The sequence below is a fragment of the Heteronotia binoei genome, chromosome 1, assembly GCF_032191835.1.
Source record: "Heteronotia binoei isolate CCM8104 ecotype False Entrance Well chromosome 1, APGP_CSIRO_Hbin_v1, whole genome shotgun sequence".
Taxonomy (NCBI): domain Eukaryota; kingdom Metazoa; phylum Chordata; class Lepidosauria; order Squamata; family Gekkonidae; genus Heteronotia; species Heteronotia binoei.
Genome location: NC_083223.1, coordinates 133,194,169 through 133,218,834, shown reverse-complemented (window position 1 = coordinate 133,218,834; position 24,666 = coordinate 133,194,169). Strand labels below are relative to the sequence as shown.

Below are 24,666 nucleotides of genomic sequence, written 5' to 3'. Positions count from 1 at the left end.
TGCAATATTTCAGATTTTTAGTGCTCCTCGGCTTTTTTTGAGCAGGAATGCACAGGAACTCAGTCAAGGTGTGTGGCGTAATATGCAAATGAGTTCCTGCTGGGCTTTTTCTACAAAGAAAACCCTGGTGTTCCTCAGTTTTTAAAATGGAAGAATTGAGGGAAAGAACCTGTGGCAGAGCTGGGGTACAAGCCTCCACATATCTAGTCTCTGCCAAAAGACATCCTATTTCCTTATTTTGTTTCTAATCTATCCCAATCTTATTTTTTAATTTAAACTTTTAAATTAATTTTTAATTAATTTTTTTATTTATAAGGATGATATAAGTATAATACAATAAGGTCCAAGTTTTCTGAAGATCAAAATAAAGTAATAATGCATATAAATCTGGACAGGTTAATTACTAAATAAAATTCTATAGCAAATAGTCACCTTTAATAGCATAGTGGGATTAAAATACATATAATGCAAAACCTAATTATCTTTAATTAAGGCCAGACAAATAAATATAATCACACTGTCTGTTCCAGATGGCTTAATGCACATGATCAGGTAAGTTCAGTTTGTAAAATCTTCATTTTTTGTAATGCCAGTAACTTTATATGTAAATAAAATTATTTTAATTTTATCCAAAAAAGCTTTATGTGTTGGTATTCTTCTGTTTCCAAAGTTTAGCAAATACCAACATTGCAGCCATTATAACATATAAGGAAAATGTTCTAAATTTCTTTGGGATAGAAATTAAGTACGGTAGTTCAGTTTTTTTAAAAAAAATCAGGACAGCCAAGAATCTGATTTGCCAAATCCTTTCCCCACTCCATCCCCTTTCCCCCACTCATTGACTTTGATACCAGCGAAGTTACTAGTTATCTGCATAGAGCATATTTTTTGTGTAGAAATACAGCATTATTTACAAGTTCTGTTTTTTTCCAGAATCTCACATACTTTCCTTGATGTTCCTACCACTGCACTTAATGGTAGACTGATAAATTTGTAAATTATATATAAAACAGAGCTCAACATATGCCAGTAAAAGTAGAGAAAGGCTTTTTCTAGAGATGAGCAATAGATGATTGAGTCATGGAAACTGGTTTTAGGAACTGGCCTCTAACTGGACTTTTAATGATCAGATATTATAGTCACTCAAAAAGTTCAATAAGCATCTCATAGCTATTTGTTGAATATTAATCTGATGTAAAACTTTTTGAATGGTTGAAAAGGGAATGTAATATATAACTTGCCACTGGGTGATTGGACTGGATAGAACACATTAGTATTAGTATCTCTATGGGAAATACAAACCCATGATTAGAACTGTAACATCTACCTACCCTTCCTCAGGCACCGTATAAATCTGAGTTCAGACCTGCTGATCACTCCAGATTTCTATTGGGACAGAGAACACCTGGAACAGCTTTATGATAAAACATGTCAGTTTCTCAGTATTAATCGCAGAGTAAAGGTATCTATCCTAATTTTTTTTTCATTTTGACAAAACTTAATTTTGCTTTTTTGGGTATTTTTGTGCATTTTATGTGCACGTGTGTGTGTGCACCTGGAACTCATGGCGACCTCTGGTGACTAACCCCTACTGGGAGGCATGGCGTATATTCAGAGAGGTAGCTGAATAAAGTTTGTCCCTGCCTCCCAGCTCTGGTACTCCTTGGAGGTCTCCCATCTAAGTAGTTGCCAAAGTCGACCTTCTTAGCTTCCAAGACCAAGCTATCCTGTAATCCAGTGAAATCCAGAAAGACACCCCTGTACTGATTCCCAAGCCATGAACCCCTGGAATGTGATATTGCAATGTAACCCTAGAATATTAATATGACACAGCAATGCCCATTTGAATTGGAACGGTCTTTCTTGCACATAAAGGAGACAAATCCAGTTCCTTCTAGGCCCCAAGCAGGCTGGCATGATGCCAAGTCTGGTTCACAGAATGGGCAAACGTAGTGGCTGTGCTGAAAGGCTAAAGAGCATCCATCTTCCTGCTCCTGGAAATGAAGAATTCCAGGCCCCGAGAGGGACATGTAGTGGGCAGGGCTGTAAAAGTTCCTTCACTTCTTTTGGCAACTTTTAAAGGCCTGTCATCAAAACATAAAAACAATATAAGGGTTACCAGAACCCCTGCAACACAAACAAATGGTTTGTATATATATGTTCTGTTATTCTCCAGGGCAAGACAGCAGAAACACAAAGGCTAAAGGTTAAGTGGCCATCTTGTTGTGAATGTGTGGTATACCTGTAAACTAGTCTCACATTTCTGCCAGGGAATCTTTTAACAAAATTTCTATTTTTAATTACTGCTAAGGCTATCAAAGTCAACCAATCTCCTGAACACTTGATGGATGCCTATCCATGTTTGACATTAAGGGAGAAAGCTATCACTTTTGGGGAGCTTCAAAGGAATCAGTTTGGAAAAACAGGGCCATAAAAAGTCATTTGGCCAGTGTAATTAAAATCCCTCTATTGGGGTATGGGTCTATGACACAATGATCTCGGATTGGATATTTAACATATGACACTCCAATTTTCCATTGGTTTGACATTCTGCTTCCTCATTGGGCAATCCTACCTGTCAGGATTAGATTTCTCCATTCTCTCCTCCCTCCATCCCTTCCTGCCTTCACCCCTCCCCCTTCTTCTCAAGAGAGATCTCCCTCCAGAGGCCTTGTGTTTCCTCTGACTGAGCCTACTCTGCAAGATCTAGGTATGGTATCACCTCTCCCCCATCCACACTTATTCAGCTAACCACTGTATTCCTCTTGTATGCTTGAAATTGTTTGATTGGGATGTAACTATTTTAAAACCAATACCTATAATAAAATCCATTATTAACCAAAGAATTTTCAGTGGTCTATCTCTGTAAACATTGACAGAGATCCTTGCTCACCTCACCTCTCGTAGACTCACCATTTTGATCTAAGAAATATTAATATTCCCCAATAAAAGGTTAGTTGAGGTGTAACATCCAGGTCAGGGCACAACTGGTCTTAATTTTGATATCTATTCATATGTGTTTCTGCTGAGGAAAGTCTTTCCTTTGTAGCGTTTCTGTTTCTTCATGTTTATGCTTGCAATCCAAGTCATTCATCTGTTCCCTTGTCATTCGTCTGTTCCCTCTTTGCTTTGAGCCAAGATGAGAGATGGGGCCTTCACGTATCAGGACAGTTGGTTGGAGTGTATTTATCTATTTAAAACATTTCTATATCACCTTTACACCCAACTCAGCATCCCCAAAGTGAAACTTTAGAACAGTTTTTAGAATACAAATAGGGAGGTGGGTTAATAAGCGCTGACTTCCCCAGGATGGAGGGACCAGTTGAGGGAGCCATTGAGGACACATTATACTTCCATTGTCTCGGCCACACTGAAAGTTTTGTTCACTGGAAGATTAGTGTGACAAGCAATGCAACCTCTATGTATGTAAGGAAAAAGCAAAAGCATCTACTTTCTCTCTTTTCCTCCTCCCATCTGCAAATACTATTAGTGTTATTCTACAGTAAGGATTTGTCAGTTGAATTGCAACCAGAGCGGCATGATGATTACACAAAACAGATTGTTAAGAAACAACTAAATTAGATTCTAAACTTATCAGTAACTAAAGGGATACGTTGATATAAATGTCTGAGATAGTCAAGAAATTTTTCTTGGTTATCAAGGTAGCCTAAATATTTACAGTTCTCTTGAAGTGAACCAGTTCTCCCCTGAAATATTAAACCTGTATTTATTTATTTAATTTATATATTTATTTATATATATTTATATATATATATATATATATATATATATATATATATATATATATATATATATATGTGTGTGTGTGTGTGTGTGTGTGTGTGTGTGTGTGTGTGTGTGTGTATATATATATAAATTATTTATTTTATTTATTAATTTTTGCTGATTTGTAGTCTGCCCTTTCCCAGTTGGGCTCAGGGTGGATTACAACATAATAATTAAAATCACATCATAAGACAATTAAAATTAAACAGTTAAAACCATTAAAATAAATTAAAATAAGGCGTCAGTGTACAGATATGTACATCCTTCACAGATTGGACACAAGATGCGGTCAGTGCAGGGAGGCCAATTAGCTGGTGTGAGGACGCTGCCTGCCTCAGCCAAAAGCCTGGCAGGACAACTCCGTTTTACAGGCCCTCCAGAATAGCAATAAATCCGGAAGGGCCCATATGGACATATGACGCTGCCTTATACTGAATCAGACCCTTGGTCCATCAAAGTCAGTATTGTCTACACAGACTGGCAGTGGCTCTCTAGAGTCTCAAGCTGAGATTTTTCATGCCTATTTGCCTGGACCCTTTTTAGTTGGAGATGCCGGGGATTGAACCTGGGACCTTCTGCTTACCAAGCAGATACTCTACCACTGAGTCACCATCCCTCCCCTTGGGGAGCTGATTCCACCAGGTTGGGGCCAGGGCAAGCCGGATGTCTTTTGGGCCAGGGATGGTCAGAAGATGTTGATTGGCCGATTGTAGAGGCCTCCAGGGCTTGTATGGGGAGAGATGGTCCCGTAGGTATGTAGGTCCCGGGCCGCATAAGGCTTTAAAAGTTAATACTAAAACCTTGAAACGGATCTGGTACTCAATTGGTAGCCAGTGCAGTCTGCACAGCAACAGCCAACTGCCTGCCCGTACAGGTAGTTCAGTCAGCAATCGTGCTGCTGCATTCTGCACTCGCTGGAGTTTCCGGATCAGTCCCAATTTTTAGTTAAGGGAAGTGAAATTAAGCATTTAAATACACACAACATCTACAAATGAATGACTTATCGCTATAATTGGGAAGTGGTTAAAAACAATGAAAAAGGTAATCTTTGGATTTCACAGAATATTTATCAGTAAAATAAGTCACATCAGCTGTTACTGTTATTATTATTATTTATCTGTCCCATGTACTGGTATTCTCCTTGTTCTAAACATTATGCAAACATACATAACACACAAATAAAAACAGCCTGGAATATCTGAAACCTCTTCAAAGTGTTACCCCTAAACCTCAGCAAAGCTATAGAACCATAAGGCAACACATAAAGAATGACTCCATTGTGGAAACCAAGTAATTTTAATTGTTTCCTGAAGGAAATAAAATAGAATAAAATGATGCCTCACAATGAGGCAGTCAATGGACTGTTCAGCTTGTCTTCCACAGGCAACTTTTGTGACTCATGCAAACCCAGATTGACCAGGAGTCTTAAAATTTTCCAGTATATTTATGACATTTCCAAAATAATTCCAAATTATCACATACAACAGTCAAGCTACCCTTCTGAGGTAATCAGCAAAGACAGGACCATCTCCTGCCAAGTTTGGACCCTGGAGTAACTCTCAGTCACCAATGAGGCAATTTTAAAAAAGTTTCAAATAACTTTATTGATATTATTAAGAATATACATAAAATACATGTAAAATATATGCATTAGAGAATCTAATAGATATAACAATGAATCACTATGTAATTATAGTACAGAAAGACTCTAGTTACGTTTTGATATAACTCGGCTTGAAAAAAAAATAAAAATAAAGTACCCAAACTAGCAAAACATCAGGATATATCTGAAGAGTATCAAATGATAAATGATGTATTAGGAAGATTAGGAAGATTGCCTTGCTCCATCCCAAATTCAACAACATTAAAAGAGGAGAAAAACTGAAAGAAATAGACAAAAGCAAAGAGACAGAGATCAGAACAAGAGAAGTTGCTGGTATGACAGGTTGTTCAGAGTGATGTCATGAGATGCCATAAATTCCATAAACGGGAACCAATTTTGAACAGCACTATCAAAACCCATATTCAACAGTTAAATAGACCAGTGTATAGGCTAGTATTCAAGATTAATCTTCCACCTCTAAAGCTGCCCTCTGCTACCATGACACTTGACTCGATTTACTTCATTTTCCCAATCTTCCTCCTCCCTATCTTCTCTCCCCCAACTTGTTCCCTCCCCCTCTTTTGCAAGAACTTTGTGAAACCATCCCTGTAGTTTCTCTCATGTAAGCTTTCTCCCTAGCTCCCTTGCCCTCTTCATTACCCACCCGGCTCCATTCCATCTCAACTCCACTTCAACGCCCCTTGAGACCTTAGCACTTCTTTTTCTATTGCCAAATGAAGTAACAAAAGGTAACAATGTTGCTTCTATTTGCTAATCTAAATATTGACACTAGGATTTTTTTTTCTGGACTGGTGAACTAGGAAGACATAGTAGGTATTGGGTTGTGGCTCTGGTCATACTTGTCTCACAGGTTCCAGAGGATCATGCTGGGAGAATACAATCTCACTCTTTGATTTAGGGTGCATTAGGACTCTATCATATCTCTTGTAGCTTTCTAACATCTACAGGAAGCCACTGGAAGAGGTAATTTGGATATGTGGAGTATGGTGTCTTCAGTAGGCTGATAGACAAAACTCCCTCTGTTTTAATCTAGGGAGGCAGTAGCAAGACTAAACTGGTGTCTAGAGATAGTGAAGGGGTGGATATGGGTAAACAAACTTAATCCTGACAAGGTGCACTGTTGGTTGGGGGTGAAATTGAATCAGGTGTAGAGGTATAACTTGTTCTGGAGGTGGCTGCCTTCTCTTTGAAAGAACAGGTCTGTTGTTACATCCTTTGCTGCTCCCTGAAAAACAGGTAGCCAAATTAGTAGGAGAGCTTTTTTGCCAGTTTGGGTCAGCTTGTCAACTGTGGCTCTTCATAGAAATAACCTATGTAGATAATATCCAGGTTAGATTACTGTAATGCACTCCTCATCAGGCTTCCATTAAACTGTGTGAAGACCTCAACTGCTGTAAAATAGACTAGATCTTCTTCGTGGTCTCTGTGCTTCACACTCATGGGATGAAGCGCCAGTGCCCAACCGCAATCAGTAATTCCAAAGTCGGGGATTTTTCACAGCCTGACCTTGGTGGACAGCCCCAGTGCGCATGCTCACCCGGTGGGTGCAGATATCCCGCCAGTTCCTTCTTTACCGCTGCATCGGATAGACACGTTCATGGTTGCTCCAGTCGGTAGTTTTACTTGCCCTTTTTTCTCTGGGTTTCTCCTCGTTTTCTTTATTCTTTGTACAAAAAAAAGAGAACTGTTAGTTTGCTCATTGCTATCCCTTCGGGGCTTCCCCCCCGACCCCCATTCCTTGTCTATGGAAAAGCGTTGGGGTTTTCCAAGCGGTGCCTTCAGTGCGGGAGCAAGATCCCTCCTCCTGATGGACATTCCCTTTGTTTGCTGTGTCTTGGGGAAGGTCACCCAGTGGAATCCTGCCATCATTGCTCAAAATTTTCTAAGCAAACGAGAAAAAACCGAGCGGCAAGGCTATCAGCGGTGCTGCTAAAATCGGCTCTCGCACCGCAGATGTCGACATTGATGTCAACCAGCACTTGGATGGCCACCCCAGCATCGACATCGGTTCAGGCCTCGATAACGAGCCAACTGACTCAGCCACTCCAGGGAGCCGACTGCCCCCACAAGCGTGCGGGCTCAGTATCCCAGTAAGAACCCTCGACTCCGGCCAAGAAGGTCAGAGGGAATCAGGAAATTACCTCAGCGGAGTCCAAGAAACATAAGAAGGAAAAGAAGACGCGCCAAGATCAGCAGACCCCTTCTCCGCCACCGAAGGACCTGGCAATCGTTTCAGGAGGCCTCTGGAAAAGATCCTTTCCTCACCGATCCGACGGATGCTCAGCACATCTCTCTTTCCGGCTCCGATCAGATTGACCTTACACAGCAGTCGGCATCCTCGAAGTCCACCTCGAAGGAAGGCGGCGATCCAAGTTCGGCATAGGACCTAGATGCTTCCCAGCCGAAGGACCGCTCGACGCCGAAGATGCTGCTGATGCCTCAGCTTGATTGGTTTGGGGAGGCTCCGGACCCTTTTCAACGACCGCATCCTCTGCCCAACTGGGATCCATGCCCTTGGACATATTCATTTGGGGGCTACCCCTATCACTCCCCATACCCTTGGTACCCTCCTCAGAACCCAAACTGGGACCAGTGCTCTGAAGTTTTGCACCGCTCCAAAGTCTTGGCGTTTTCCACCTGGTCAACGGGACTCATTGATGCTGACTTCAACCCCGAAGATAGTCAGGAAGCAGGCTCTTCCCCGTGTCCCTGACCTAGAGCAGATGCCCTCTACCAGGATCATGACACTCCAGGCTTACCATCAGAGGACAGCACCCCATCCTCTCCATCGACCTCTGATGACGAAGTGGAGGACAAATCGGGTCAACAGCAGGAAGAGTCCTCACCGGAATCCAGGATAGCTGAGGATCTCCCAATCTCTCCTTCTGAAGATTTAAAGTCATATGGAGAGTTGATTAAAAGGATGGCACACTCCCTATCTCTGCCAGTGGTCCAGCCCCAACTGGTCATTGATGATACAGTCTTTGATATTATGCAGAAGGACACCTCAACAGCTGTTGCCCTTCCTATCACAAAGGTGATCCTGCAAGCCATTAAAAACCCTTGGTCCAAGCCTGCTTCAATCCCAATTTCTTCCATACGTATGGACCATATGCACAGAGTATAAGAACAGGGCTCAGAGTTTCTTTTCAACCATGCACGCCCTAACTCTGTGGTGGTGTCATCCTCTTCCAAGACTAAGAAAACTCACTCCTCGCCTCCAAATAAGGAGGGGGAAGAGGATCGATATTTTTGGCAGGTGATTCTATTCTGCGGGCACACTAGGAATAAAGATTTCCAATTACTCTGCCTGCATGGCAAGATATCAGTATTCCCTCTGGGAGCAACTTTCACCGCTTTTGGCCGCCCTGCCTGAGGATAAACATACCCTGGCCAAGAAGGCTCAGAAGGAGGGGATGCTACTAGCAAAACAGCAGCTATAGGCCTCAAAACATATTGTGGACACTGCAGCTAAGACACTTACCCTCTGCCATCACCTTGCGTTGTCACTCCTGGCTTTGTGCCACCGCCCTCCAGATAGACACTAGATCCTGGGTTGAGGATCTCCCCTTTGAAGAAGAGGGTCTCTAGTTCCACTACTGATGCAGTCCTACAAGAAATGGACAAGAGTATTAAGACATCATATAATCTGGGGGTACCTGCTTCTTCCTCTCACTCCAGCAGGACTCGTCCCTAGTCCAAGCAATGGCCTAAGAAGCCCTACCAGACCAAATCCCCTGATAGATTGTGGAAGCATTGTGTGGGACAGATTGATGCCAAGAGCTCTTTCACTTCAGGAGGCAAAGCCAAGATCTTCTTCGTGGTCTCTGTGCTTCACACTTACGGGATAGAGCACCTGCACCGATCCCTGAATTGGTACCTAAAAAGCCCGGGATTTTTTCGCACTCGGCACCAATGGGCATGCGCAGGCATCCCAATGCGCATGCTCACCAGCACCAGCACGAGGATCCCGCCAGTTCCTTTCTGACTGCTGCACTGAGAGGATCTCCTTTCATGTCCCCGGTCGGTAAAGTAATCTTAGGATTGCTTTTCTTGTTGTCTATAGCCCGTTTGTTATTTTCTTAGTGTAGTTAGTTGTTAGTGTTGTAAAAAAATTTTTTTTTTGTTAAACTTGCCCTTCGGGGCCCAGTTTTCCCGTTTTTTCCCTCAGAGACTTTCCTGGGTGGGTTTTTTTCTTGGTGTCTATGGGAAGACATTGGGGTTTTTTTAAGAGGTGCCGCTCCTGTGGGAAGAAGATTCCCCCCCTGACAGCCATTCCCTCTGTGTCCTTTGTTTGGGCAAGGGACATTGTGTGGATTCATGCTTGCACTGCCTGAGTTTTTCCAAACAAACTCGCAGGAATCGAGCGGTGAGGCTTTCGGCTGCGTTGGTTGAGTCGGCACTTCGCCCTCAAAAGATGGCATCGGGCCCTTCGGTACCGATGGGAGAGGCCGCGGCCCCAACGGTCACATCGGCTGATACATCGCCGATCAAGACCGAGATGCCAGTCGAGCGCGAGTATTCCACAAAATGACCTTCTGAAGGGTAAGTGGACACCCCAGCTAAGAATTGTCGGGATGACTCGGGGACCCGATCATCTGCACCGAAGGTGAAATCTAAGGAGAAGCGGAAGAAGAGATCGTCCTGCACTCCTTCCCCTTCTCCTGACGCTTCAACATCGATGTCGACCGCTCCACCGAGGAAGATCTTGGTGTCCCCACATTTTAGCCCTTCGGTGTCAAGTGCAGTGCTTCGCAGCAGTTGCGTCTATCGGCATCGGAGCAAGAGATCGACCTCACTCAGCGCTCCCATTCTTCGGGGTCGAGGCTTCGCAGTGAGAGCGACTCTGTCTCAGAAGTGGAGGTGTCAGTACCAATGGAGCCGTCGGTACCACTGGATCAGGCAAGAGGTCGGAGAGAGCTGAAACCGACCACTGTAGCTCGCCGCTTCCCACCACTTCCACCATGGGAGCAGCGCCAGTGGCCTCCCTACGCCTATCCATACCGGACGTACCAGTGGTACCCCCCTTGGGAGTTTGCAGACTGGGACCAGCAATCCGAGGCATCCCATGTCGAGGCTTTCCCAGCATTCTGGGTGGCGTCCCTCGGCATCGATGTCCGTCCCACCCAAAAGACGCGGCGTGGTGGTGGAGGACGTCCAGTCTAGGTCGTTGGTGTCGATCCGGTCATCCATCAGAGAGTCAACGCCGGTGCTCTCGGAACATTCTTTGAGGAGAGAGTCTTCATCGTCAGACTCCGAGGTCGGTACTGACGATCCGGACAGAGCTTTGGAACCTTCGCCAGTATCTCATACCACTGAGGATCTTCCTATTTCACCATCGGAGGATCTAAAGTCGTATGGAGACCTGGTGAAGAGGATGGCAGCAGGATACGTCTGCAGCGGTTGCCCTGCCTGTTACGAAAGTCATCTTACAGGCAGTGAAGGAGCCCTGGGCGAAGCCTGCTTCTAAACCTGTGTCATCAAGAAGGTTGGACCACATGTACCGTGTTCAAGACGCGGTGCTGAATTTCTCTTCACGCATCCAAAGCCCAATTCGGTGGTCGTATCCTCCTCGTCAAAGGCCCGCAAGACGCACTCCTCTCCACCAGACAAGGAGGGAAAGAAGCTGGACAATGTTGGGAGGAAGTTTTACTCTGCTGGGGTGCTGGGAGTAAAGGTATCTAACTATGCTGCATGCATGGCTAGATACCAATACTCAGTGTGGGAACAACTTCCCCCCTCTTGTCTTCCCTGAGTGAGAAGAGGTCTGCTGCAAAGAAGTTGCAGAAGGAAGGCTTTGCTGTAGCCAAACAACAACCGGCTGCAGCAAAGCATATGGTGGATGTCTCAGCAAGAACCATCACTTCTGCTGTCGGCCTCCGCCACCACTCCTGGCTCAGGTCAACGGTCCTCCAGCAAGACACCAGGGCCTTCATTGAAGATCTGTCCTTTGAGGGCGAAGGCCTCTTCAGCTCGACCACCGACAATGCACTCCAGGAAATGGATAAAAGTATAAAAACTTCCAGGAACCTGGGTGTCCCAGCGTCTTCCAGAGGTACGAAACCAAAACAGTGGAACAAACCGTGGTTAAAGAAGCCATATCAAAAGTTCTCCCCGGAACAGCAGTGGAGATCTCGCTCTGCCCAACCTGAGAGCAGGTCCCCATACAGGGGGAACAATAGAAACCGCTACGCTTCTGCAGTGGCGTAGGGAGGGGGGGGGCGGGGGGAGCGGGCCGCCCCAGGTCTGGGGGGCCCCTTGGCAATGCCAAGGGGCCCCTCAGAAGCCGGCTGCCTGGCGTCCCGCCGCTGGGAAGGACTGAGGAGGCCGACATGTCCGACAACGGCTTTGACCGGACTCCTAGTGCGGGTCGAGGCCGAGGTAGAGGCAGCAGCCCGCTGGCTCCCGAGAGTGGGGCCGGCTTTGCAACCACGGCCTGGAGGGCCCGCGTCTACCGGGAAGGCGGCTCCAGGGGCCTCAAGATCTTGAGTGCTGCAGAGCAGGCGGGGAGGCGGGCCAGGCAGGTCACGTGCCACTAAGGCCTCTAGAGCCCCGCCCCCTCTGGGGCAGCTCAGGTCCTCTATGGCTGGCCCCCGCGGAGCTCCTGGGGCGAGCGAGGGTGCCCGTTGCCTTAGCCTTAATGGCGGCCTCGAACGGCGTCTCCCCCTCGGCTCTTTCCCCAGCCACTGCCGGCCCTCCCGGGACAGGCGCCGCAGCTGCTTCGGCGCGAAGCAAGAAGCGTCCCTCGAGCCCCGGCAACGGCAGCGCCGTTAAGAAAAGGCGGGTGGCTGCCCTGGGCGGAGCCGCTCCCTGACTCGGCTCTCAGGTAACCGCCCTGAAGAGTGTGCGCCTGCGGGTGGGAAAGGGTCGGGCCTCGAGACGAGCAGAGCCGTGCATGCGTGCTGAGGAAAGGGTTCCGTCCTTTCCAGGCTATGAAAAGGGGCTTTGGAGGCGGGGAGGAGCTCTGCCCCGAAGAACAAAGCAGCAGCCAAGTTCAGCTTTAAGACCAACTCAGTTTTATTCAGAATGTAAGCTTTCGTATGCTTACATTCTGAATAAAACTCAGTTGGTCTTAAAGCTGAACTTGGCTACTGCTTTGTTCTGTTGCTTCAGACCAATACGGCTGCCTGCTGGGATCTGTCTGCCCCGAAGAGGCTGCAGTTCGCAGGTCTGGCTTTCTCTGCACGCATTTGTCGTTGTGGGTTTTACTAGCTTTCCGAGCCACTGCTGCAGCTCCGTGGTGCTTAATTGGGAGGAACCGCGCTGAGCTCAGTGGGACTTCTCAGCATGAAAAGGTGTGCAAGGCGTTGGATCCTTACGTGTCACCTTGTAATGTCTGAATCGGACATGGCGTGTGCAGTGCGAGGTAGCCCGGGGAACTCTTTTCTCAGCAGTACCGTGGAAAGTAAAGACTTGGACTCTCGCTTTCTGGTTCCGACGTTGTATCTGGTGTTTTGCCTTGGAGTAAGGCTTGAAAGGCCATTGGCTACTCACTGTGAATTAAGCGTGGCTGGGAATGGACGTTTTAGTTTATTTATTTGCTTTATTTATAGTCCAGCTTTCTCAATGTGAATGAAGGCAGATTTCATGGTGTAAATCGATACAGTCAATAGAATGGGACAGCCAGTAAGTGATGTAATGGGATTAGGAAGTGAAACTTAAAACCGGGTAAAAATCTGGAACAAAACAAACGTGGCATATTAAATGATGCAGAGATGACATAATAGGGTAATGCATACTGCAACAGATAGTAGGTATTGCATGAGGTGGCATCACCCATAGTGTTTGTCCCTTAATGAAAGCATTCTTCTGGAGCCATTCCGTTATAATAAAGCAGTACTCAGTTTTGCATAAAGTTTAATCCTTGGTGTAAGCTGTAATATGCATGCACATGAAAGTTTATACCAAGAATTAAACTTTGTTGGTCTTTAAGGGGCCACTGGACTCAGAAACTTTGCTCTGCTGCTTTAGATCAACAAGCCTACCTGCTTGAATCAGTTTTGCACAGTTTGCTAATGTGCATTTTGCAAGGCAGTGCAGGGAAACAAGAACATGCTTTAGACCATCTTGGAGTGTCATCTGTTGCTATTACAAGTGGCATGGGTAGGATCTGGCTCTGTATGCAGTTAAATGAAGTTATGAAGTAAATGCAGCTTACTCCACAGGGAAAAGCTGGAAAACAAATGTGGCTGTATTGTTTGCAGGTCCTTGAATGGGATATAACACATGTATATTAGATATGTACGGTATTTATTTACTGTATTAATAGTCCACCCTTCTCACTGAGACACTGAGCAAATTACACTGTTTACATTGATGTAGTCAATATGATGAGACATCTAAGAAGCATTGAACTAGGACTAGAAAGCTGGTTTTAGGTAACCGGCTCAAGATTGACTTAGCCTTCCATCCTTCCAAGGTCAGTAAAATGAGTCCCCAGCTTGCTGCGGGGGAAAGTGTAGATGGCTGTGGAAAGCAATGGCAAACCACCACATAAAAAGTCTGCCATGAAAACATTGTGATGCGACGTCACCCCAGAGTCAGAAATGACTGGTGCTTGCACAGGGGACTACCTTTACTTTAGGACTAGGATTACAAATATTTGAACGAGCAAAGAATATTAGACATGAAGCAGAATGCAGAAAAATGGTATTGCATCATAGAAAATGATACAGTGACATCAGGATAATACATTAATTGAAGAGGTCAATACAATGGATAACAGTCCTTTCCATGTATAAAGTGCCCTCCTGAACAATTTCTTTGTAGTATAGTTCTATTACCTTTATAGAAATACCTTTGTGACGAATTCTGTTGTAAGTAGACTGTGGAATTACAGAAAGGTGGGAGCCTTTCTGACCTCATCAGGCATAGTGCGGGGAGGGGGGGGGGAGATGATTCAGAGTCAAAGATGTGCTAAATATTTGAAAAAACGTTTGTTATTAAAATGGTATTGTTGAGCATGAGATTAGGAGTGCCAGAGCAGGGCCAGGGAGGTGGGTTCAGATACCAGCTCTGTCATGTAGCTGTCCAGTGTCCTCCAGCCAGTTAATCTCCTTCACGAGGTCGCTGTGAGGGTAAAATGGGGAAGAGAGAAGTATCTATGCCACCCTCACCGCCCTGGAGCAAGGGAGGAATAAGAAAAAAATCTAGACGGAACATTTTTACTCAGATCACAAGCCAATATGTACAAGGGCCATCTCAATGGAAAAGATGCAGGAGCAGTTAGAGGCTATGGAAGCAAGGCTGATGAAAGGAATGAAGGAGCTCAAGAAAGAAATTAAAAAGAACATTGAAGCTAGTACAGTAGCTCTAGAGAAAAAAAATTGAAGACCTTAAAAATGAAACGGTGGTCACATCAAAAAAAGTGGATGAGGTGGAGAAAATAGTAAAATAATATGATTCCACCTTAAAAAGTGTGCAAGAGAAAGCTGTATTGCAGGACTGTAAATTGATGGAAAACCTGGTACGTCTGAGAGGGGTACCTGAAAATGAAATGAAAATGAAATCCCTCGCAAGTGGTGGCCATCTTGCAGAAGTGACATCACCAGAAGTGACATCATATCCTGTTTCTGGCGGCGTGCACACACATAGGGGGGCCCACATAAATCTTGGGCCCCGGGCCCCCAAAGCCCTAGCTACGCCACTGCGCTTCTGCACAGACCACCGGCAAGTCCAAGGGCGCTCGCCCTCAAAAGCAGGGCCTTTGACTTACTGGTAGCACGCGTCACCATCCCCACTTCTTCTTCGTCTATCTGCCTCCGCCTATTCCTGTTGGCCTGGGAGTCTTATTTCTACGGACAGGTGAGCGCTTTCCATCATCGCGGAAGGCTACAAAATAGATTTTGCTCAGATTCTGAATCAATCTGTGGTAATCACACCCCCTTCCCCACCTCTGCTGGCGGAGGTGAGCAACCTCCTACAGAAGCACGCCATAGAACGGGTCCCGGTGGAGGCCAGGATGGGAGGCTTCTACTCTTGTTACTTCCTGGTTCCCAAGCGGGACGGGGGTTTGAGACCAATCATGGACCTTCGGAATCTGAACAAGTTTATTCTGTCCAGAATGTCCACTCTGCAAACAATTCTGCCCCTCATCAACCAAGGGGACTGGATGGCAACTCTGGACCTCAAGGATGCCTACTTCCACGTCAGCATCCATCCTGTGTTCAGATGCTTCCTTCGGTTTGCAGTAGGTTCTCAACACTTCCAGTTCAAGGCCCTTCCATTCGGCCTGTCCACTGCACCTCGGGTGTTCACGAAGATGATGAGCGTTGTGGCTGCCCACCTCTGGCTTCAAGGGATAGTCGTCTTTCCATACATCGATGATTGGCTCCTTGTGGCGGAGTCGAAGGGAAGTTTGTCAAACCATATTGCCACCACTCTTCGTCTTCTTCACATCTTGGGTCTGCAGGTCAGTTTTGGAGAAATCACACCTTACTCCATCACGGATAGTTCAGTTCATAGGGGCGTTTCTGGATACGAACCTTCATCGCGCTTTCCTGCCTCAGCAGAGAGCGATGGACATTATCAACCTTGTTGAACTTCTGCAGAGTCGAAAGTGGGGCACGATGCAGCAGCTGCAGCGGATGCTGGGGCTGATGGCGGCGACAAGTGTGCTGATCTTTGCGAAGCTGAGGATGAGAGGCCTACAACTTTGGTTTCTTCATCAGTTTCGACCGTTAAGGGACTTACCTCGAAAGAGGTTTGTAATTCCACCTGTGACACTTCAAACACTGCAGTTGTATAAATCAAAGGACAACATTTGTCAGGGAGCTCCCTTCCACCTACTTGTATCAACAGATAGGGAGGGACAGTTTCTCAACGGCTCTGAGCTGGCACTGGAACTGTTGTCGGAGTGCCTGGACCATGACATCTTTGTGAAGGCTGCGCATCTCCCTGGAGTGCTCAACCTGCAAGCAGACTCCCTCAGCATGGGTGCGGCTTTCCTGCACGAGTGGGAGATACAGTGGCGCTTCCTTCAACCTGTGTTTCAGCTCTGGGGGGTATCCTCAGGTGGACGTCTTTGCCACAGCCGAGAACCGGAAGTGTCCTCTGTTCTGCTGCAGAGGGGGCTCGGATCCAGAGTCGTTGGGAGACGGTCTGCTGTTCCCGTGGGAAGGTCGGTTCCTATATCTGTTCCCACCTCTGCCACTATTGACAAGGGTGGTCAACAAGATCGCGAGAGAGACTATGCTGCATCCTGGTGACTCCATGGTGACCTCGGCAGAACTGGTTCCCGATCTTGCTCCAACTGGCGAGGTGGGTCTTCTACCAGTTTCCGGTGGAACCGGACCTTCTGTCAGCTCAGGACGGTCATGTATTCCATCATAACGTGTCCCACCTGAAGCTGACAACGTGGCTCATCGACCCTGTGAGTTCTCCAGCAGAGTCCAACACGTTTTCCTGAATAGCAAGAAGCTGTCTACCCGCGCTTCTTATGATAGGAAGTGGTGGAAGTTTCTTCAGTTTTTAGCTGATCCTACAGTTTCGCCCCAGAGGGTGGGACTTCCAGTTATTTTTGAGTTTTATCTCTGGTGGATGCTGGCCTTGTTTTTTTCATCCATTAAAGTTTATCTGGTGGCAATATCTGCATTCCATGAACCAGTGGAGGGGCATTCAGTTTTTGCACACCCTCATTCTAAGAGATTTTTGAAGCGTTTGCTTAGGCTTCATCCTCCTTCGAAATTACCCCCACAGTTGTAGGATTTGACTCTAGCGTTGGACAGGCTGACTCGGCATCCTTCTGAGCCGATGGGGCTCTATCCCATGAGTTTGAATGCACAGATGACCACTCAGATATCTATAGTTACAGGTAAGCAGCCTGTCTTTTTCTTCCTTCTTCTCTCACGCGGGAAAATCTAAGAACACCAGGAACCCCAAACAGGGACGTTGACTTTGGCACTCCCCCTTCCCTACTCCCCCCTCTTCTGGGCCCACTGCCTCCGCAGGTTTTTGGAAGCATGGCGGCGGATTACCACGGACAAGTGGGTCTTGTCCATCATAGAGGAGGGTTATGCGATAGAATCTGTTCAGCCCTCTACTCATTCCAGATTGGTGATCACACATCCAACAGCTGTACTACTGGAGGAAGTTCAAAATCTTCTCACCAAGCAAGCGATAGAACCCGTTCCCAACCATCTCAGAGGTCAGGGTTTTTATCCCAGATACTTCACTGTTCCCAAGCGGGATGGGGGACTTTGTCCGATTATGGATCTGAGGGGACTAAACGATTTCATCACTTATCAAAAGTTCAGAATGCTAACTCTGCAGAGCATTCTTCCACTCATCAACAAAGGGGATTGGATGGCTACCCTGGACCCGAAGGATGCCTATTTCCCTATCAGCATCCTCCCCAGTCACAGGAGGTTTCTTCGTTTTGCCATTGGGACAAACCATTTCCAATACCTGGTGCTCTTTTTTGGGCTCTCCACTGCCCCCAGGGTTTTTACAAAGACCATGGTAGTTGTGGTGGCTTACCTTCATCTCCAGGGTATCATCCTTTTTCCTTATATTGACGATTGGTTGATGGTTGCAGTGTCTGAAGCTTCTCTACGAGCTCACCTGCAAGTGATTTTTAACCTCCTGAGTGAACTGGGGCTTCTGGTGAACGAGAAGAAGTCTCACCTGGTTCCAGCGAGAAGAGTTCAGTTTATAGGAGCGATTCTGGACATTACGTGGCATCTAGCGTTCCTACCAGAGTCATGGGCGCTGGGTATCATCTCCCTGGTTCAGCTCCTTCAAACGGTGAGATGCGCTTCAGTTCTGCAGATCCAACGTCTCTTGGGCCTCATGGCGGCTACTACCAATGTCTTAAGGTTCGCGAGATTGTGGATGTGAATCCTTCAGCTCTGGTTCATCAGGGAGTACAACCCTGTGAGAGACCTCTCGTCTAACATCCTTCAAATTCCTTCGATGCTACTCCACTCTCTGGACTGGTGGAGGGTAAAGTCCAATCTCTGCGAAGGGGCACCATTTCATGTTCCGTTCCCTTCAGTCAAGGTGACAACAGATGCCTCGCTGTGGGGATGGGGGGGGGCGCACCTAGACGATCTCCACATAGGCGGCCCATGGCCCCCATTAATGGCACACCATCACATCAATTTCTTAGAGCTCATGGCAGTTCACTTAGCCCTGAGGTCGTTCCTACCCCTGATCAGCGGTCAGACTGGCTGTGATGTCAGACAACACGACAGCTGTAAGATATATAAACCATCAAGGGGTAACTGTGTCCAGGAGACTGTGAGTGCTGGCGATGCAGCTTTGGGAAGCCTGCATAGCTACCCAGACCTTCGTTGTAGCCACCCACCTGCAGGGGGAACACCCATGTGCAAGCAGACTCCTTGAGCAGGGGGGAGGTTTCCCATCACGAATGGGAGGTGAACTGGTTATACCTCGAACCCCTCTTCCTGGACTGGGGTCATCCCAGGATAGACGTGTTTGCCACGGCAAGCAATCGGAAATGCGAGCAATTCTGTTCCAGGAATGGACCCAAGGTCCCTGGGGGATGGTCTTCTACTCCTGTGGGTGAACAAGTTCCTCTACCTGTTTCCACCCATACCTCTTCTCATCAGAGTGCGTCACAAATTGGCCCAGGAGTGTCTAGAGTGCTTCTTGATTGCTCCGTGGTGGCGGAGACAGAACTGGTTCCCTATCCTCCTGGCCATGGCAGGAGGGTGTCACCACAAGTTTCCTTTGGAGTCGCATCTCCTATTGGCTCGAGGTCGCCTGTTTCACCATGACATCCCTCATCTCAAACTGACAGCTTGGGAAAGTGGTCTAAGTTCCTGACATTTCTGGGGGCCGGCATCAGTGCCCATAATGCTAGTCTGGAGCTTGTGTTTGAGTTTCTACTGACTCTTGTGGATGCTGGGCTCAATCACTCCTCGATTCGAGTGTATCTGGCTGCAATTTCGGCTCATCACGACCTAGTGGATGGCGCATCGGTTTTCATGCACCAGCATACAAAGCGTTTCCTGAAAGGTCTTCAGTGGCTCCACCCGCTGCCTAAGATTCCTCCTGCTTGGGATCTACCGTTGGTCCTAGAACGGCTATCGAGGCAGCCCTTTGAACCCTTGGCTACCTGCCCACTGCATCTTCTCGCCTGGAAGACTGCCTTCTTAGTGGCCATCACAACGGCCAGGCAGGCATGTGAATTGGTGGCTCTGCGGTGTGATGCTCCATACATCTCATTCCATGATGATCCCTGGCATGGGGTATCCCCGGACAACTCGTTCCTCCCTAAGGTGGTGTCCAGTTTCCACCTCAATCTGGAGGTGTTTCTGCCTACATTTTACCCTTCTCCTTCTTTGGTGGAAGAGAGGCGTTTGCATGCCCTAGATGTTAAGAGGATGCTGTTGTTTTTCGTGCATCGCACCGAGCCGTTTAGAAAGGATCCCAATCTGTTTCCTATGTGGCCCCTAGGTTGGGTTTCAGAATCTCTGCGCAGAGACTTTCTAAGTGGATCACGGAGGCCATTAAACTCTGCGACCTCTTGGCGAAATGTCCCTTGTCAGGGCCACTCCGTGTGCATTCCACTAGGGCTATGGTTACATCTACAGTGTTCCTGAAAGGTGCTTCCTTGGCGGACATCTGTTCAGCTTCAACCTGGGCATCTCCTGATGCCTTCATGTGACATTAAGCCTTGGATGTCCGGAAGCGCTGCAGAGCACAGCTGGGTACCCTGGTCCTTCAAGCCGCTACTTCTGCATAACCGCCAGCTCCCTCCACCAGGTAAGCCTAGCTTGCTAATCTCCCATGAGTGTGAAGCACAGAGACCACGAAGAAGATAAGGTTTACTGTTGATCTTCAAGTGGTCATCTGTGTATTCACACTACTCGCCCTCCTCCTCTGCTGCTGGTCATGAGTATTCTAGATAGGCGGCGGTGGGAAGGAACTGGTGGGATATCCACGCCCACCGGGTAAGCATGCACACTGGGGCTATTGCGCATGCACACCGAAGTCGGGCTGTGAAAAATCCCACTTTGAAATTACCGATCGGGGATCGGTGCTGGCGCTTCATCCCATGAGTGTGAATGCGCAGATGACCACTCGAAGATCATCAGTTACAGGTAGGAAACCTGTTTATTCAAGTCTAGTAGCACCATAAGAGACCAACAGGAGTTTCAGGATATAAGTTTTTGAGAGGCAAAGATCCCTTCATCTTTGGGTTGTGGCTCTGTGTTATATATGTGATATACAATGGCATATATAGCTTCTCTCCACCCCCTCCCCCCGCTCTTGAATCCCTTTGTAAGAGTGGAAAGCAATGTGTAAGAAAAACTGTAAACATTTGCACATGGGCACCTTCTTCTTGAATAGAAATGCTGTTGGTCTTCACAGAAGAGGGTCTTGTGATTGGAACCAAAGCACTCCCAGGTGCTCTGAAGCTGTCAGTTATAAACTATGTCAGAATTGTTATATTTATTGGGTGGTGGAGTATTCATGAATTCTCTTCTGGGCTAATTAGATGGTATTTAATAACATTTAGTCAAGACTCTTTTGAATATCACTGATTTTCTATCTTTACTGAAGGTGGTGAATGAAAAGCTTCAACACTGCACAGAGTTGACAGACTTAATGCGAAGTCACTTGAGTGAAAAACATGCCTTGCGCTTGGAGTGGATGATAGTGATACTCATAACTATAGAGGTTAGTCTGTAGCAATATTCTTTAGTACAGTATCATTAATGTGCAACCAATGAAATCAGTCAATTGTGGCTTCCTTTTAAGACCTGGGAAGTAGCATGTGACTAATTATATGGGTTCCATATTTTCTACAGTTTTTTTTCCCTTGTACCAATTTTGAACAGTACAAAGAAGCTTAAGTTGGAAATGAATATTCACCTTGGCACCTCTGGCCTCTTTTTCAGTGTTATTCAGTAGTGTACTTTCTCTGACAAACTACAAAGTATTTTGGGGGATATATGCAGCTGCTATTCCCTCCAGTTCCTGGGACAGTTCCTAATAAGCCTGGGACAGGGTACAAGAATAGGAATGAGAGAGAATCTCCAGAATAGTTTGGTACAATGGTTGGCTTTTATTATTTATAAAGAACTTGTGATTTGGCAAATGTATTGATGAATGATATATTTATTTTGCAGGTCATGTTTGAACTTGGCAGAGTGCTTTTCTAAGAACTGCAATCAATGGCAATGAGAAGTGTTTGTCAAGATTCCATTCTAACAGCTACTGATCTTAAGCAGCTTTCTTCTGAATAATGTATGGATACTTGATGTGCATACATAAAGATTGAGACAACTGGATCAGTCAATCACTTCCTGAGTTACTTGAAAATTATGGTGTAGATTAAGTTGATCCTTACTTGGGATGTTTTTAAGTTCTTCGAAGATTATAAGGCTAGCTTTACTAATGATGTATCTAAACCGACTGCTGTTTCATCTGATGCACTAGACAAAATTGTGTAGTTCGACAGCCTGATCAGAAAGAGCATACCTTGTTTTAAAGGGACTTTCTTAAACATACATGCCATGTATATTGAGCAACATCAAGTGAAACCTTTCATAAACTGTACCACTGCTAACGTGCACAAAGATTGCCCATTAAGTATGTTCACAGCTTGTGGCTGGAAACAGAAAACTGAGCCCGACCCAAAAACTGTTTTAAAGAAAAGGTGTGTGCATGTGGCTGTGGCAGTGGCTGAAACAAAACTGAACCTGAACTTTCATAGCTACCTTGAACCAAAACCTGTACTGAACTTAACGTGCTGGTTACTAGTTAAAAACAAGTGGTTCAACAGACAATATAGGAAACTCTTTTGAGACTTGTGAGGCAGGGGCCCTATCTTCTCCAACCATACAGATGCATGGAAAAGAGAAGCCCCAAGAAACCTTAGGATGAGGAAGAGTTCTGGACATGGTAGTTCTTACCTTGACTCCCATATATAAACCTGAAGATTTCAGATTTGAAGAAAGCTTATCCTGTGGACTAATTTTATGATGCTATTATATATAGATGATAAATGAACTATGGCTAATTTTTTCAGTGTCTGAATAGTTCAGATTGGCCTTGAGCTGTTTATCCAAACAGCACAAGATCCTTGATTAACGCAAGGCCTGCAAACGTACTGAACGCTATTTAGATTGTTTTATCAGTGAGCCATCTTAAGAGAAGAATATAAAAATCACCTTCCCAAGTAAGATCAAGGTCTCTTACCCAACATTGCTTCAAGCAGCTAGTTCGGTACTTCTGGAAGCTTACGAGGAGGATGTAAAAGTGGTAACATGTTGCTTAATTTATAATATGCTTTTTGGGCTCATACTATTTCTGAACGTGGAGTTTCCACTTACTTCGTAGTTATTATTTTCCTCCATACAGGGCCGGCACTGGGGTTTGTGCACCCCAGGCAATGCCTTACCCCCTGCCCTCCAGTGGGGGAGGGCCCCCAGTGCCAGCCCAAATTGGCCCCCTTTGCACGGAGAGCCCTCCGTGCAAATGCCCCCTGCTCGACCTTCCTGAGGCGTGGGAAAGCCAAGCGGCCTCTTGAGGAGCCCTCCATGCAAAGCCCCCCCCACTCTACTTTTCTGCAGTGTGGGAAAGCCTAGTGGGGCCACATGGCCCCGTTTGCACAGTGGGCTTCTCTTTAGGAACCCTCCGTTCAAAGGCCCCCTGCTCCACTTTTCTGCAGTGCGCAAAAGCCTAGCAGGGCCAGATGGCCCCGTTTGCACAGTGGGCTCCTCTTGAGGAGCACTCCGTGCAAACGCCCCCCCCCCCCCCCGGCTCAACCTTCACTTCCCCAGCACCCTTGGAGGACACTGTAGAGGAGAAATGGTTCTTCCCATTCCTCAGAGCCAAGAAAAAATGAGCCAGAGGCTCAGGGACAGTGCGAGTGAGGAGGGGCACCACCCCTGCTGGGAGCTAGTGCCGTAGGCAATCACCTAATTCACTGACTCCCATGCGTTGGCTGTGCCTCCTTAAAGTATACTTTTGTGTTAAATGTGTGAAGAAATACTGTGTCAGCTCCAAACAAGAACTTGGGGATACTCCAATGTCTTTCAGCCATTTTCAGCTTTTTGTGTTCTTTAGCCATCATATACACCCTCCACATCCCGATAGGAAACTGCTGTAGGCCCTCTATCACTTTTTTTCAACTCTGTATTCTTTTTGGAATGGAATAATAAAAACTGCTGAATTCTTCTAGATTACAGTACAACACACGTGTGCTAATGATGGTATACTTGCAATTCTGAACTCCCTGGACAAAGCTCTTGAAATTACTTCAAATTGAGCTTTTTATTCTTGCTCTGTATAAACAATGGGAACTGAATTCAGATATGAAGGATGCATAATTGCTAATACCTATTGCTCTGACAAATTCTCCCTACTCTGGCAAATTCTCCAATGTCAACATAGTGTGTGTCCTTTCCAAGAGCAGCCAGTGAAGTAGAGGGCCAAAGGACACATATAGTGGTTCTGCATTGCCTGGTGAATGTACATAAGCTATTTTACACATCCTGTTGCAATTCTCTCTTTTCAGATGTTAGCTGAACCAGTTGCAGATGGTGTGGTATTAATACTTGCAAATAGTGAGTAGGGTCCCATGAGAAATGCTGATGATCAACATCTTCCCTCCCCCTCATTACCCTAGCCTTCTCCAGTCCCGGGAAGCTTTATTCCCAAGGTCAAGGTTGCCAATTCCAGGAGATGTGAGTGCAACGTCTGGGAGAATCTGCAAAGGGGTTTCACCTAGAATCTATGGTACACTGCCATTTTCTCTGGGTAAACTGATCTCTGTAGTATGGAGATCAGTTGTAATTCTTAGATAAATTGAGGTGTCCTGGAGGCTGCTAGACGTAGACTCAAGGGACATGCATTAGATAGTAGCCACACATGTCAGGTGGCTGCATTGGGGAGGGGGAAGAGAATGAGATGGCTGTTTCTGCTTCTTGCGTTAAGTGTAACTTTGCTGATAAAGGAGGGAACAATTTCTTCCCTTTCACTCTCTGCATGTCCATGTTAGTCCCTTGACGCTAGAGAAAAAAAAATCTTTCCCATGATCAAAAGGGGCTTAAGGGGGGTGGGGAAGAAACATACGGTCCTTGCCATGCAAGAGCCCAATCTAGCATATTGACCTTCAAAAAACCTAATTTTTCCTTACATTATTCACTTAATAGTATTATACTGCATGAAGGAAACTTCATAAGAACTGTTGATTCAGACTTACTTTGTTTGAAATGCCAGGTTGTTATCAAGCCAAGCCTCTATCATTTGCCATGAAGATTTGCTCACAACTAAAAATG

At 46.2% G+C, this 24,666-nt stretch overlaps 1 protein-coding gene across 2 annotated transcripts in view; it reads left to right on the top strand.

Annotated features, from left to right (window-relative positions):
- RMND1 (required for meiotic nuclear division 1 homolog) overlaps window positions 1-21,680 on the top strand; it is a 48,246-nt gene extending 26,566 nt beyond the window's left edge. For both annotated transcript variants that reach the window (XM_060240868.1, XM_060240861.1), the window contains exons 11-13: window positions 1,342-1,462; window positions 20,942-21,058; window positions 21,511-21,680. In XM_060240868.1, coding sequence (XP_060096851.1) covers window positions 1,342-1,462; window positions 20,942-21,058; window positions 21,511-21,543 — 271 coding nt within the window. In that variant the 3' untranslated portion in view covers window positions 21,544-21,680. The remainder of the gene's footprint in view (window positions 1-1,341; window positions 1,463-20,941; window positions 21,059-21,510) is intronic.
- The last annotated feature ends 2,986 nt before the right edge of the window (window positions 21,681-24,666 follow it).